We start from the raw sequence: 16772 nt of genomic DNA on the forward strand, positions 1-16772 counted from the left end.
CCGAGCATCAGAATGGGGAAGAAATGGGATTTAAGTGACTTTTAACGCGGTATGGATGTCGGTGTCAGACGGTCTGGTCTGAGAATTTCGTACTCTGGGATTTTCACACAACCATCTCTAGAAAAAGAGAAAATATCCAGTGAGCAGCAGCAGTTCCCTTGGCAAAAATGCCTTGTTGATTCCAGAGTTCAGAGGAGAATGGACAAACTAGTTTGAAATGATAAAAAGACCACAGTATAGTGACTCAATTACAATCAACGTATACAGACAACTATCTCTGAATGGAGCCTCAGAGGACATACAGCAGGCTACAGCAGCAGAAGACTACTTCTGCCACTTAATTAGGTGTCCTATGTACCTAATAAAGGGGTTGGAGACTGTTTATTGATAGGAAGGGCCAGATCACATTCTCCTCTAGTTCTCACCTCTTTGCCCTCTTTAAAGCCCTTGTTGGCTTCATGAACAGCAGCAGCTACCTGTTGGTTTTTCAGCTGACTCAGCTTGCTGTCCGGGTTCCTCAGCCGGGTCACCATGCGAGTTGCTGAAGACTTCTTGCTGCCGATACCCGTCGTCTCACCATTGGCCGAGTCCTTACCGTCTCCTAGAAATGCAAAGTCAGTTTCAGTCAAAGTTGGAGGTAGCCAAATCATTCACAGTAGTAAACTGTGCTGAGGTAATATGATAGGAGGAGATTATTGCAATGACATATCCCTTGAATGTTAGTCTAGTATTAGTCTAGTCTGGAGAAGCTTCTTGTCCTACATTGTAAAACCCCTTAACAGTTTAGGCATAATCTGGCATAATTTAAGGAATGCTGATGTATTACAATAAAACAAGAAGTAATTATGATGCTTTGTCATACCTGTATCATCGAGGCTTGCCATCGATGACTGGGACGACTTGTCAGCCAGGTCTGGGGGCTCCGGACCCCTGGAAGGGAGCCTGGCACCCATGCTGCTGTTACTGTTCTCTTCACTGGTGTGGGGGGGCTGGCTCAGGCTGGGTATTCCGTCTCCACTCACAGAATTTGACGATGGGTTTTCTGCTACATGGACAGAAAATCACAGACAGTGTTATCGGTTAGACAAAACATGGTTTGTGTGTATTGACGGTTCTGTTCTTGTTGTCGATATTTCAGGCAAGTTCAACGACAGCTTTGGCCAGCAAAATGCAGATATTAGCTCAGAATTGAACTGGAAAATGAAATTGTAGCATCAAACCTGTAAACACTGACCAATAAGTAAAACCCTAGTATTTCCTGTGATAGAGCTTAATAATTATTAGTAAAGGCTGTGGCTCCCTCTATTGGTCAGCAATATGTAATGCATGCACTCAACAACCAGATGTGGAACAGGGGTTACCTAAAAGCAACGAGTGACCAGTCGAGGCAAGGCAAAGCTTGTGCACACATCACCACAAAAACAAAGTGTGCTCTTTAATTTCTAAGCATAAATAAGTTAAATGTAAATCAGTGAGATACATTCCAACAAATACACCGTACGGCTATCTAATTCAAGGTGCAGATTACAAGCAAGAAGCTGATGAAAAGCTTTACATAACAATCGTTGCACCAGGTAAAATGCAGATGACTGAAGCTCTTGAGACAAGCTCGGCTGATTACAGTGACAATGGTATCTGATTGCAAATCAATCAACAACACAATCCGCTTCTCAGCTCTTTGAAAGGAAGGGCCCAATGGGGATTAAGATTCAAATGCAGTCTGCCAGTAGGTGTTCCAAAGCCGAAGCCAAATTTCAAGAAATAAAAAAATTGCATGACTAAAGACAAAAGCCAGCAGATTGAGAGCTTGAGAGCCGCATGCAAAAAAAGCCAGGCTAGGAAATGGTCAGCAGGAATCCCAAGGCACTGGGGGAGGAGGGGGCTTGCTAGAACACGCAAGTCACAGGTGGCAATAAGGGTATGAGATTCGCAGTGTGGGAGGCTGTGGTCGTGCAGCAATTTCCTAAAAAGGAGCGTAAAGAGGGCAACATCACCCTAAAATGTCCTTGTGTACTTTTGACGTAGTTAGAGACCTTAATATAGGAAATATCAGCCCCTCAGAGAAGTTACAGGCACTATTGCCAGTGGACGGAGCTTCGGCAACTACAGAATGAGCAGTGATGTTGAAATAGTGAAATACGTAAGATTTTCCTTGATACTGCACAGGTGACTTGGAGATAATAGTGAGGATGACAGCAGTGGTGTTTGAGACTGACAAATAGGGTTCATGACATGGCTGAAATGTTAGAGTTTTGATGTCAGAAAGACTTTTAAGATTAACACAATAGATCTAGCAATTTGTGTGACGGTCCTCAGTATTCCAGGTCACTGTATACTCAGGAGTGTAAATATAGGCAACTGGACATAGTTGATATCGACTTTTTGAAATATTATGCTCTCATTTAAATGCCCGTTGCCAAACCTGTAAAATCTCCTTTCCAGCTTAATTCCAAGATATTAGCATTTTGTTCTGCTGCCAAAGCAATAAATATTTAGGTCTTCTTTAAGTGCCTCTTTATTGCATCGTACGAAACATAATCAGCAAGACACTGGCATAAATTAATGCAAGCTTTGAGTGCCAAATTTGTCGCCTGTGTCTTGATAAAGAGCCCAGCGTTCCGAATTGGTCTGACAATCAACAGCTGCAGAATTGATTCTTAGATCAATAACTAATTACACGACTGTAAATGTTCACATTTGAAAAAAGAGCACAATATAAGAACAGTGTGATAAAACAGTGTTTCAGGATAGATGTTACTTTTGTTTAATATTAAATTCTACATGTTTTAACTTAACATGTTTTTATAATTATTTTGTGACGTGTAAATATGACGACTACCTTCAGTTTTTGCGCCATCCTTTTTCTCCTCTGTGGCCTCGTCATTTTTCCTCTCCTCCTCCGTCCCTCCGTCCTTGCCATCTTGCTGTCCCCCGTCTTTCAGTGCAACCTCCCCGTCCTTCCCCAAATCCATCTCCTCCTTCTCCTTCTCGAGGCGCGCTTTAAGGGCTTCCTCGGCAGCTCGCCGCTTCACCTCCTCCAGCTCCTCCTCCTTCTTAGCCCTCAACCTGTCCAGGATCTCCTCTGGATGACAGACGATAAAGAGGAACAACATATGATCGGTTAAACACAGACAGGGGATACTTTATAGTGATCAAGTTTGTCAGGGAACACCATGGGAAATATACATTTCAAGAATAACAAAAAATGACATCATGTTCAGGCCAAACTCAAATAATAAGACTGGATATATTCAATTTGAGTTCCAACAGAACAATCAAGTTAGATTCTTGTGTGTGGTCAGAGAGAAGAAAGTATGGTTATGGCTTTTGACACAGTGGAAAATTGTGAAATCTGTTGAGAGTGTGTCTTCGTACAATTACATTTCAACACTAGAGGAAGAAGAGCACACACTCACTTTCCCACAGTGAGTTTAAAAACAACGATCCCTCGATTTGTTTAAGAACAAAAGCGGGGGGGGGGGGGATGGCTTAGTTTTGCTTAATGTGTTATCCTCTCCATAAATATTAATTAATAAAGCGTGGAAAGCGAGGAAAACCAAAAATCCTGCAGAGAACAATGAATAATGATTACACAGTAACTATTCTTATTTTATCTAACATTTCTGCTTGTTGTTTTGGGGATTTAAATTCAGTCTCCTATATAAAAACAGCAGCCACATATAAGAGGATAGTTTCTGGGCATGAAGTGCTTACTAAAGGAATACTCCTCTTTGAATATTAACAATGCATATTTGAATACGTTTTATTTGCAAGAAAAAAAACTGTAATGGCCGCGTTGAGTTCAAGTTTGAAAAAGTCCGACAATTCTTTTAAGTGTCTGTACTCTTTAATATCCACTATTGGAGTAATAAAGGTGAAGTCTTTCGATGCCAAGAATAGAGAACGTTTCTACGCGCAACAGACGCTTGTTAGAAGTGCAACTTTACAGCCAAGCTGTTGCATCAAACGTTCATCCCACATTCCACAGCAACCCTAAAATCAATTGTTGAATTGCACGCCAGGCTGAATGCTATAAACATGACACGTTCACAACTTGATCATCGTCACCAACAAAGCGAGCCAGGATGGCAATCACACTTCTTGGATTTGGTGGCCATCGTTCAGACAGTAAGGACAGGACAATGGACTAGAGAGTGGCTCAAAAGCTGGATACTGGCCAGACTGGGACCAGAGTAAGGTTACATAAGAGCTGGGTTGACTCCTATAGTCCACCCATCTATGACAGGGTGGCATTCATTAGCTCTGGGGAAGAAGAAGTGAACACACACACAGCACGAGAGTGAGAGCACACAGGCTCTTTGGGCTTAAAGAGATCCTTCTTCTACTCAGATCCATAATCAAACTCTGTGATCATTAAGTTTATTTTCTAAACAAAATGAAAGGACGGAGCATTCTTTACCATTGGCTGCAGTGAGGAAACACTTGTTGCCGCCACGGGCTTTGTTGGTTAGGTCTTCAGTGATGTCCATATGCGTGTGCACTTCGTCCCTTATCTCCTCCAGGGCTGCATACAGGTCGGCCTCCCAGTACTCTTTATCCAAGCGATCTATAAGTTCAGCCAGCTGGACCTGGAAAGGTTAAAGAGTTTGGTGGAGAGTTCAACAACACCACTAAAGGGAGTAAAAAAATAAATAAATAAAACCTACTGGTTTGTTAATTAGGGAGAAACAACAAACAGGATTCCGACACGAGTATAACCGAAAACAATAACAGTAACAAAGATATGGCCATAGTTGGTGAAAAGGATAAGCCATTTACCTTAGTGCTGTAGTACCAGATGGCTTTGTCCTCCTGCTCACCATCCTCTTCACTGTAGGGGACAAATGAGAGAGGGAGACAATTGTAAAAATGAGAAGAAACAACAGGGAGGAGTAGGGCATATGCTCCCTTTCTGAAGCTGAATGTGCCTTAGAAATCGCTTTTTTTGGCTCCCCTTTCCCTTGAATTTTCTCTGAAATTGTGTTGAAATGAGCACTACACCTGGCAGGTGAGACAATTCATGATGCTGACAAAAGATCTATCTGTGCTTTGGACTGGTCATAATAAAATGCCACGATGAAACTTTTTGACTGAGCGTGTTTAGATTTTTGTTGGGACTTTTGATGAAAAGTAGTGATTTGCAATAATCTATGAGTTTACCTCACACTGATGTCAGCGTGTGTCCATTAGCCTGAATACCAAACATATAATCTGTGGCAAAAACAAGTAAATTTTTTATTGAAGCGTGTGAGATAATAGTTTGCCAATTCGCCACTGTAAGCCGAGGTTTTTTTTTTTTTTAGTGTTGCATGCACAACATGAGAGAAAGTGGGAAACGCACAAGACATTCATTGACGAATCTTGCACACGGTAAAAGTGTTGATCAGACTTTGGTTTCTTCGACTTTTCCTCGCGTTCTTGTTTTGTAGAGTGACTGGAAAAGAGTGGGAGGGCTCATATTACGTAGCTAGGCAAATGAACCATAGATTTGTGTATAATGTATGTTGCAATTCTCAAATATTCTTCCAACAATCTACAAGTTCTACAGCATCAGGGCTGAATTGCACCCAAGAGCATGGAGGAGGTAAATAAATCATTTTTATAACTATGTATTCATTAATAACATAAATGACAGAAGTATTTTATACACTTTGAATAATCACTCAAAAGGGATGGGTGATATAATGCCAATACGTTTAAGCAGATTTGGATCATTTCAAAATGTTTGTTTCATTGACTTCTATCAATTTTATATTCTGCTTGTAAGCATTTATTTTGATTTACCTTTTCTTGTAAAGCACAGTGAGCCACAGATTGTTATAAAATTTGCCAAATCTCCTTTTAATATTGGTAATAACCACCGAGTCGTAAATACTAAATGACAGTTTACTTGAAATCACAGATTTTCGCCGTGAGACTCGTTTTACTGGAGCAGCAGCCACAGACCAAGTCGCACGCAGTATTTAACAGCATTTTGCTCAGCACTGATCTCGTCCAAGGACTTTGACGCCGCCTGAGGCCACGAAACACTACTCTCAATCCAGCATCCCTCTATGACTTCATTACAGGCAGATCTTTACCGAGGTGAAAGCAAGCAGAAGCAAAGACACCTTCACCTTGTGTAAATAAATACACCCAATGCCACATTTTCTTCCACACATCACTTGTTCACACAAACACAAAGCCTGTGAGGAGAGATTGAAGCTCAGCACCTACTGGGGCCAATTTGCTCAGCCGTATGACACAGAAATGAAAAGCGAGAGAGAGAAAAACGCAGCAGTAACGTACCTCGGGTCACCCAACCTCTTAAATCTTACAGAGTTCAGGTTCATAATCCTTTATGGTTTATATAGCGGGCTTGCTGCTGCTGCTGCTGACCCAGCACACTCACCATCTGTGCCTGCTCAATACCAACATCATTTGCTAACATATAGGGACAATAGTGCTGATGGCCAGGTTATGTTAACTCCTGTAGAGGGAGTGAGGGACTCAACTGTTTCACTGAACAGCAGTACTATTTAATTTGAATTAATTGTATAGTAATAGACTGTTGCTTTCAGTGTGGAAATGGGTGCAACTTCTCTTAGGGAAAGAGAAAGCTCAATTTATATACCAGGTCTTTTGCTATCTCATGGTGGTTTAAGTTTAATATCGAAGGCTTTCCCCACAACAGTGGAACTGGCAGATGGTGAAATTGTTTGAGTGAGTGAAAAGCAGGCTCGAGCAAATGTCCCTCAAGGAGATTAAGAATCTCAGTACTGAGAAGGCACAGCGGACAAGGTCTGACTGGGTGACAGTCCAAAGACAGACAGGTTAGGTTAGTTGGTGACTCTGAAGTAGGTGTGAATGTGCGTGTAAACAACTGTTTGTCTCTGTACGTCAGGCCAGTTATAGACTGGTGACCTATCGAGGGTCTAACCTGCCTCTCACCCAGTCTAGTCAAAGTACTAGCAATATAGCTCATGACTGAAAGAATGAATTAAGTCAAATGGCCCACAGTAGTACAGCAGCTGCACAGATGGCAGCCACAGTATACTGTACCCTATCAAATCACAGCACATTAAATTACTGGATTAGTGGCCACATCTCTGCTCCTTTTAGTGGGGATTGTAATTAAAAAAAAATTATTGTGACATTCATGACCACAGGCTTTCATGTTGCTAATTAAGCTGCATTAAAAAGACAATTCTTTACTACTGATTACCCCACAGTAAAATTCTGTGGAACAATTGTGTTCCAGTTGGGCATGTCCTGTTAGTATATTGTAACTATGCTACATGCTATAAGTACAATACATACAACCAATGAGCAAGACAATAAGAAGATAAGGCAATTTGCACCAACATCTCTAATTCTGAAACTTCTGCAATAATCTCGGAACTTAAGTTCAAACATAGTAAACTTACACGACAATGCGGCGGTTCAGGAACCAGTATTTGCGGTTGTGTCGGTCAAAGCCAACTGGCAGTTGTCGAATGAACGGCCTGCTCTTCTGCACTTCTGGGATGCAGTCTGCAACACCAGGTACCTTGTGTGCTACGCACACTTCGCACTGCCACTCGTCCTCGGGAACTTCCTGAAGCGGTGGCTTCACACACTCCAGGTGGTAAACTGCTGAGCATGTCTCACAGCACAACAGGTCACCAAGACGATGGCACACCCTGCAGTGGTCGTCGTAGACAACCACCCCTTCTGACATTAACTCCTCCCGTGCAATATTGGTTGCCAGAAACTGATCCACCAAAAACTGAAGAACTTTAACTTTGCTGTCCAACGGTTCATACGGATAATCCTCACGCTCTTGAGAAGGCAGAATATGCCGATACTCCGGGTCACTCTCGCAGTACGCTCGCACCACCTCTGGCCAGGTCATACCATCCACAAAATACAGAGTTGAGTTAACGGAGTCCTTCACGTCGGCAGGACCAAACGTGGTGTTGGAAGTGTCCTCCTCTCTGAGAATAGCTTTGAGTAGGGCGATGTGGGTCTCTGCCAGCAGTGTGCACTGTTCCTGGCTGGCCAGTGCCGCACAAAAATCCTCAAAGCGGAATGGAGAGAGGCGCAGCACTGAGTGAAAATTGCGGAGGACCTCGTAGACTGCACACACATTGAGGAGCTCTGAGGTAGCGACCAGGAGGTCCTCAGAGGGCTTGGGAAGCTCCAGTAAAGGAATGTCCTTTGCCTCAAGGATGGGAGACTGTGGCTGCGCCAGCCTACTTCTTCTCCGGCCTATAAGAAATGAAGAGAAAATTAATGCACATAAATTAAAAAAGGAAAAAATATTCCCATTCTAAAGAATAACTATGTGCATTTTCACGATATGCAACAGGAAACCCAACTGAAATGCGGTAATGTGTCTGATGTTTGTCGAAAGTAAATGCAAGCTGCATTTCTGCTGTCTCAATGAACTGTCTGACGGTACACTGCCTACAGAAATGCAGGCAGTGGGAGGGTAAACCACAGACATACTGAGAACAATCTTTTTACAATTTACTCTTCAGCTTGACAGGTGGCACCTGGGGTGCCAGTAAAATATATTAATAGGAAGCTTCAATCCAAACTTGTGCATTGAAAAAGGACGATAACAACAGATAAAGTTAACACACTCTTCCTTCAAGATGCTGCATAGGACAGTTGGGTGATCTAATTTGAGGGAATTGCAAGCTAGTGTTGATGTGGCTTGTTCCATAATACAGTGTGACAATGACATCTGAAACGAGTAGGCGGTTATATTCTTGCCCCAGGAAAATAGAGTAAAGTACTTGAAATCAATTCAAGAAATCTGCCTTTGTTTCTGAAAGAGAAATACATGTGGAGGAGTTTAAAACATTTATACAGCACCTGTGAATTCCCTGTTTGTGGCAGTACAAGCACCACCAACACTGCCCTAATCAAAGACCTATTCAGTGAGCTGCATAACCGTACCATCTTCGGGTCTTTAGAAAACTGGACATGCCTGCTTATTGGAACTTAGACGATGCAAAATGTGTGCAATCCCTAAACCACTACTGAATGAGTACTGAGTACTGAATAATTGGGGGGGGGGAGAATATCTAATTGTGATTTTTCTGACAGATATTGCAATTTACTTTGTGGGATATATTTAACTTTTGGCTGAGTTTCTGACATTTATGGTGTAATATATTTAAAATAATATGATAATGAAGAATTGTCACAAGTGATACTATCAAAACAATAACGGTTCTATATTGTAATGCAAGTCTTACAGATATTAATTATTTCCTAGATGCACTTCACAGACGAATGTTGATAAATTATACACACAGCTCTTTCGGGTTGGATAGTTGATTGAACAACCAAAAATAGAAAAAAATTTAATTGCACCCTTTGCAATCTGCTGATTGCATTATTTAAAGTTGCTCTTTCAATTTTGGAACTGATAAATTACTGTGCAATAATGTGTCACTGTGTGTTTTTTGCAGAGACAACTTTATCAAAAATGACTGTTCATAGTTTGGAAATGTTATGTGCCAACTTGCCCACCTGATAAAAACAAGTTTGGTTACTATGGTAACGGGCCACCGCGTATTATTATAATGAAATGTTTGCAACAAGTGGAAAAAAGAGCGCCACTCTTCAAAACAAAGGCCACTAATTGGGCAACATTGTGTAACTGGTGTGTTTTCTCAAATAAAGTGACAAAAAACAAATACACGCACTAATCTATTAATTTTGTGTGAAAAAAAACACAACAACAACCCAACACCTTTGATTTGACAGGTGTATACAAATAAGTAGGGACTTTCAACGCGAGGCCAATTGCGCACATTGTTTACACTGTATTAGTGAATCGTAGTTTGCATAGTAAACGACTGACTTTTTTTTTTAATAGAAGTTAGTAATACTGAATGAATGAAATGAATGAGAAGTAGCAAACGCCGTAAACACACCCCTTTTTTTAACTCACTGCACATAAGCACACGTTAAATGCTAAACGTGCACGAGGAGGGGAAAAAAAACAGTCTTCTTAATAAACTGACAACATAAATGTGCTGAGCCAACAAAAAAAATGACAAACGTGCGAGAGCCGGTGGTTGTAGCGTGCAGCAGAGGTGCATGGCCGCGGCCAGCAGAGCACACACACGGTAAACAAAGGCCTGGTTCTGAGTGCAAGCTCCATTTTGAACAATGCGGCTTGGTTTCTGCTCAGAGCTAAAAATAAAATGCACACTTCAAGTCATGCGAGCATGCACTTGCAAGCAGACGTACCTGGGGTGCTGCCGAGCGTGCTGTGGCTCTTGAAACTACTCTCCGTACAGTAGCTGGCATCATCATCATCATCATACGGTAGTTCCTCCACATAGTCAGAGTCGTTTTCCAGGGCCTCCTCCTCCTCTTCTTCGAGATCCGACGAAGGATTGTCGTTCAGGAGATCGTCTTCTTCAGACCTGTAGCTTATGTTATCGTCCTCTTCGTCGCTGTTATCGTCGTATACCACCTTGTTTTGAGGACGCCTCACTCCGCCTCTGCTGCCGCGGCCGCCTCTTGACCCCCTGCCTCTCCCTCTGATTCCTCTGCCCCGCGATGCCGCCGCCGCGATGGAGCCTCCAACTTTCCTGCGGCCCCGGGACGAATTAAAGTTGTCTCGGCCGGAGATTTCTGTTTCCACTTCCGCCGAGACTGTGCAGGAAACGCCGCCACCTGCTCCCCGTCCCCGGGCACGACCTCTACCTCTCCCGCGTCCACGCATCCCTCTGTTCTTGCCGCCTCGAGAGCCGCGGACTGGCCCGGGTGAACCTTCCCGCATCACAGCTGCTTGTTTGGGAGGCCTTCCTCTTCTCCCCCTCATTGTAGGAGAGAGTCTCTCCTGTTCCGCTTCAATCTCGGTGCTTGGATAAGCCACGCAAACCAGAGAAAAATCGGGTATGAGATACCAGTAGACCCGGAGGTGGTTCCCGAAATGTCCCCACCAAGCCCCGGTCTCAATTCCAGAGTGGAAAGCTCAGAGTGAAGGGCCGGTATCCCGCTCTGGGTCGCCTGCAGACGCCATTTTTCTTCATGGCTCTCCCTCCGTTGAAAACACAGCAGGCCTCAGAGCTGCGTCAAGTTCCACATACGTGCACTGGTTGTACCGGAAATAAAGTCAATTTTCTTCAAAGTAAAAGCACAGTGGTCATTAAACAAAAACATAATTGCGGAAGAGGTATAATATTACAGTAACCATTAAAGTCCATCCCTGCAGTTGAATATTCAAAAACTATTTTAGTGTATTTAGCGTGAAACACATAGAGGTGCTGAACCTTTCTATAACTTGGCACCAAAAGGTGCTCGGTCAGCCTTCCGTAGTACGTTCAGTGGCGGTACACAGTAATGCAGCAGCATGGTCACCAAAGGTGACGGGTGCGTCTGGTGAGTTCAGTGATACAGTAGTACATCTTTGAAGTCGACCTAGTCGTTGCTGTCATCACATCAAAGCGATGCGGAAAAAATAATAACCCAGAAATACGGTAAGGAAAAACTGCGGTCAAAACAGCGTCACCTGACTTTCCGTGGTCTAATACACTCCTGAATGTGAAGTGCGCTGATATTATCTGCTTTACGTCAATTCTACTCAAACGGTCCAGACAAAGCAGTTCTATTTCCGATTTTCAAAATAAAGTCCTATCGAAAGTGAAAAGAAAAATGTTTTTATATATATATATATATTGTTTTGAAGTATATATACATATACATAGATAGATAGATAGATATATTATATCTTACCATTGTGAGGCACAACTATGTAAAATGTATTGTAACTATATACTGTGTATAGTGGAGCAATAGTCGTTCATCTTGTTTTTATATCGTCCATCTTGAACATAATATTTCTTATAGGGCGGCATGGTGGCGCAGTGGTTAGTAGTGGTGGTTAGCACTGTTGCCTCACAGCAAGAAGGTGCTGGGTTCAATTCCTGGTCTGGGACCTTTCTGTGTGGAGTTTGCATATTCTCCCCATGTCTGCGTGGGTTTCCCCTGGGCTCTCCAGTTTCCTCCCACCATCAAAACATGTTAGAATGTTAGTTACATTCGGTCAGGTTGGTCCCTTGTGGCGGCGCGCTCAGTCGCAGCGGCTCTGATCAACCCTCCATCTGACCTCGACATCTCGTTGTACAATACCAGTATAATGACAATAAAGATGCTTTCCTTTTTTCATACTAATTATCTTCCTTGTTATGCTTTTTAGCTGCTGCAACACTGCAAACAATACGATAGGAATAAAGGAATATCTTTTTTCTTTGACAATAATAATTAGTAGTTTATGATTTCAGTTTTATTCGACTTAGTACTTGTATTTCATGCGCAAAATGATGGATTTTATACCTCTTCAAAGATGGATGAACATTTTTTTTTTGCCAAAAGTGAACTTTGACCCTGGATTACTCCTAAAGTATACATTAAAGTACTGTATGAAATACAATAAATACTGAGTCCATTAAAACTGAAATAACAAACTACTCATACAAAAATGTGTATCTCATACCACTTCAAAGATGGTACCACTTTGACTAACCTCTGTTTTGTTGTGAAAAGTGAACTTTGACCCTTGATAACTCCAAAACTACTGAGTAAAAATACTTCATACTACTATGCATGACATACAAGAACTACTGAGTCCAATGAACCTGAAATCATAAACTAATACTTCAACGAAGGACTAATAACCTCAGTCTTGTTGTGAAACGGCAACTTTGACCCTGGATTACTCCAAATCATACAATAAAAGTACTTTATATTGCTTGTACATGAAGTGCAAGACGTACTAAGTCCAACTAAACTAAAATCATAAACTACTAATGATTATTTTCAAAAAACAAAATAAGACAAAGTCAAGATATTCCTTTATTTCCTTTATTTTAAAACCGACAACTTCCTTTATTTTGCAGCAGCCAAAAATCATAACAAGGTAGAAATAGAAGAAAAAATCGAAAAAGGTAAGGACATATGAGTATTAATAAATATATGCAAATAAATGACAGACAATATAACAACAAGATGAGTGACTACAGCTCCACTATAGGCAGTATAGCTACCATACATTTTACTCATGTTTTATTTGACATAATTATGTTACATGTCATCACAAGGATAAGATATATTATTGTTTTGATGGATAATTTAACAGCTTTCCTTTCAGTACGTTTGCGTTCAATTTCGATAAGACTTTATTTTGAAAGCTGGAAATAGAATGCTTGGTCTGGACCGTTTGAGTAGAATTGACGTAAAGGAGAGAATATCGGCGCACTTCACATTAAGGAGTGTATTTGACCACGGAAAGTCAAGTGACGCTGTTTTGACCGCTTTATCACACTAGTCACAATTCATGATGGAGGGAGAAGCCGATGGAAGAAGAATTTGAGTAAATGTCCAACTACTCTAAACTGCGTCATTTTTTTTCCTACTTTATATTTACTTTTTATACATTGATTGGGGAAACCGGTCCTTTAATTTGAATGTTATAAATCTGACAAGCTAGTGAACCTAAAAAACAGTGACGGGCTCAATGTATTTCGAGGGCTTTGTGGTGCGAAGTCGTTTCATGGTGGCACGCGACACCCTCCACTTTTGACTTGTCTCGAGTATATAAGGACATCTTTTGGGCTTTCTTTGAATCTTCTTTCTTTGAGAGCATATACAGTTGATAAGTGTGGAATACTGGAACTGTGGCTGTCGCGAGCGTCGTGCGATATCTGAGCAGGTCGACGTACGTTAGCATGAAATCAGATACTGAGCCTATTAGCATCAGTCCACTCCGCATGCATCAGGATCATAATGGACTGCTAAGCAGTTTGTATATTTTCATAATTATAACGTATATGTTCATCAGTTGTCGTGGCCGAGTGGTTAAGGCGATGGACTAGAAATCCATTGGGGTCTCCCCGCGCAGGTTCGAATCCTGCCGACAACGAATTACGATTTTTTTTTTCGTTCAAATTTTGGACTAGCATTATCCGAGTCCGTTGTGCATGCGGTGGCCAATCTACCCTACAAAGTACTAACAGGTCCTAACAAAGTCCTAACAGCTCCTACCAAAGTCCTAACAGGTCCTAACAAAGTCCTAACAGGTCCTAACAAAGTCCTTACAGCTCCTAACAAAGTCCTAACAGGTCCTAACAACGTCCTAACAGATCCTAACAAAGTCCTAACAGGTCCTAACAAAGTCCTAACAGGTCCTAACAAAGTCCTTACAGCTCCTAACAAAGTCCTAACAGGTCCTAACAACGTCCTAACAGATCCTAACAAAGTCCTAACAGGTCCTAACAAAGTCCTAACACCTTGAAATCCATTGGGGTCTCCCCGCGCAGGTTCGAATCCTGCCGACAACGAATTCCGATTTTTTTTTTTCGTTCAAATTTTGGACTAGCATTATCCGAGTCCGTTGTGCATGCGGTGGCCAATCTACCCTACAAAGTACTAACAGGTCCTAACAAAGTCCTAACAGGTCCTAACAGCTCCTAACAAAGTCCTAACAAAGTCCTAACAGGTCCTAACAAAGTCCTAACAGGTCCTAACAACGTCCTAACAGGTCCTAACAATGTCCTAACAGGTCCTAACAAAGTCCTAACACCTCCTCCGAACACAGATACGAACGATGGGTTGGTCGCGAACGAGAGCCGGATTAGAGCCGGCTCTCTGAAGTGAACGACGGGAACCGGCTCCCCGATAGAGAGCGATTTTTCTTTTTTTTATTGTCTTTTAAAACCGCTATGGTCAACATGTGTGGCTGTGGCATCGTCTGTGTGACTACACTGAGCAGGAGGGGAGGGGTTACAGACACTCGCATGCAGCACAGGAGAGAGACGAGAGCGAGGAGCGCAAGAGGATTTGACCATTTTACCGAAGATGAGTGACAGCAGGAAGATGAGTGACAGCAGGAAACTGAGTAAAATTTGGACACAGAGGCAGAGTGTACACTTTGTAAAATAAAAATGTCATACCGAGCAGCCTCCACAAACAACCTGCACAGGCATATGCGAACTAATCATCCAACAGTGCAATTAATGGAGTTGGAGAAAAGACCAACAAGGAACTCTGCTAATGAAGGTGCCAGTGTGTCTGTAGAACATTCTAGCAGGCAAAGCTATTTATCTTTCATTCTATTTATCTGTTTATTGTTGTAATTGGTATCAAAGCACCGTTGCCTTTAAAGTGCATTGTCAAAGCCATTTTTTGTTATATATTAACCTTCGTATGTAAGTAAGTAAATTAGTAAGTAAGTAAATTTAATTTATAAAGCACATTTACACACAGCATAAGCTGACCAAAGTGCTGTATAGTGAAAGACTAAAAAGACACAAAATAATACAAAGTAATACAAAAAACATTTGACCAATAGTCATCATTAAATAAAACATGAACATCGAAATAAGTAACATTCAAGACAGGGCACACAACACAGAAAGTATAGAGAAAAGCAGTACAGGATTAGGGAACAAGAAAGGCCAGGGAGTACAGGTGGGTTTTTAGCCTGGATTTGAAGGCAGAAATGGAGGGGGCGGATCTAATATCCAGGGGGAGCTGGTTCCACAGACGGGGAGCTGGTTCCACAGACGTGGAGCAGCAACAGCAAAGGCTCTGTCACCCCGCTGTACATGTAGGAACCCTTTGTTGGTGGATCGAAGGGACCTTTGGGTAGAGTGAAGCTGGACAAGGTTGGTGATGTATGCTGGAGCCAGCCCATTAAGTGCCTTAAAAACAAATAGTAAAACTTTAAACTGGACCCTAAAATGAACTGGGAGCCAGTGTAAGGAGGCTAGAATGGGCATGATTTGCTCACGCCTCCTGGTGCCAGTTAGAAGGCACGCAGCTGAATTTTGGACCAACTGCAGGCGTCTGAGTGAGGATTGGGGGAGGCCAAGGTAAAGGGAGTTGCAGTAATCCAGGCGTGGATAACTTTCTCAAGGTCATTATGAGATAGGAAGGATTTGAGGCCTTTGAAAATCTATCTATCATCAGAAGACTTGTCGGTTTTACAACCTAACTCTAGTTAGTAGCTAACTAACTAATTACTAACTGTCTAACTAACGGACTGCTGTCTAACTACTAACTGACTGCTGTTTAACTGCTGTTTAACTGTGTACGTGGAATAAACCTTCAGAAAGACAGTCGAGTTGTACCCGCCGTACTCAATACTCCCTTTCCAGAAGGGAGTATTGAGCTGAAAGGAACAGCCAGTAAATATCTGGACAGTTGTAAAACCGTTGGGTCTATCCGTCCCAGTTCTTCGATATATTCATTGCAGGCGTCGACGAAAATATCATAGTTGTTTTCCAACCCTGCCAACTCTTGCGACAATTTTTCTGTACCTAGACTACCAGCGTTGACATTAAGGCGGTTAATACGCGTTGTTAGGCTCCGCTGTAGACTTTCCAGATCTGGCTTGTCGTCTGCCATTTTACTTCTTTGAGCTACTGACTCACTCCGGGAATTGGAATTGTTCAAAGGATTTGACTCTCTTAAAAAGTGTGGTTCGTTGCCAATGACTCGTTCAAAGGATTCAGTTCTTTGCAAACGACACGTCCATGAATGGCACACGAATGTCCACGCCCCTAGCTGTCGACGTCACAATGTCACAGTCTGTGAGGCTCTTCCGTAGCACTGTTAGTGGCTTAACGGTTTAGCTCTTCGTCCAGAAGAGATCGGTATTCCTTGTGCAATCTTCACAGCCTTCCTCACGGCTGCGGCACTTCCTTTAATCCTTCAACGGCTCCGTTAGCTCCTTGCTCCGGCTCCTCCGTTTTAGTGATTCACGACTGCTTCACCAGTACTCC

The 16772-nt window shown here is 42.2% G+C and overlaps 1 protein-coding gene and 1 non-coding gene across 7 annotated transcripts in view; one reads left to right on the plus strand and one right to left on the minus strand.

Moving 5' to 3' along the window:
• The window catches only part of LOC131466376 (nucleosome-remodeling factor subunit BPTF-like), a 41981-nt gene extending 30628 nt beyond the window's left edge, over positions 1-11353 (minus strand). For 2 of the 6 annotated variants that reach the window (XM_058639561.1, XM_058639562.1), the window contains exons 1-7: positions 10231-11351; positions 7407-8229; positions 4780-4831; positions 4421-4589; positions 2840-3082; positions 863-1045; positions 426-601 (exon numbers count right to left, since the gene is read on the minus strand). In XM_058639561.1, the coding sequence (XP_058495544.1) occupies positions 426-601; positions 863-1045; positions 2840-3082; positions 4421-4589; positions 4780-4831; positions 7407-8229; positions 10231-10810 (2226 nt within the window). In that variant the 5' untranslated portion in view covers positions 10811-11351. Of the gene's footprint in view, positions 1-425; positions 602-862; positions 1046-2839; positions 3083-4420; positions 4590-4779; positions 4832-7406; positions 8230-10230 lie in introns of all 6 variants that reach the window. The other 4 variants (XM_058639559.1, XM_058639560.1, XM_058639558.1 and 1 more) reach the window with 4 other exon arrangements.
• A 2474-nt stretch (positions 11354-13827) lies between these two features.
• trnas-aga (transfer RNA serine (anticodon AGA)) lies at positions 13828-13909 on the plus strand. The gene has a single exon. It is a non-coding gene; the product is annotated as a tRNA-Ser (tRNA).
• The last annotated feature ends 2863 nt before the right edge of the window (positions 13910-16772 follow it).

This window comes from Solea solea, chromosome 10 (assembly GCF_958295425.1).
Source record: "Solea solea chromosome 10, fSolSol10.1, whole genome shotgun sequence".
NCBI lineage: Eukaryota > Metazoa > Chordata > Actinopteri > Pleuronectiformes > Soleidae > Solea > Solea solea.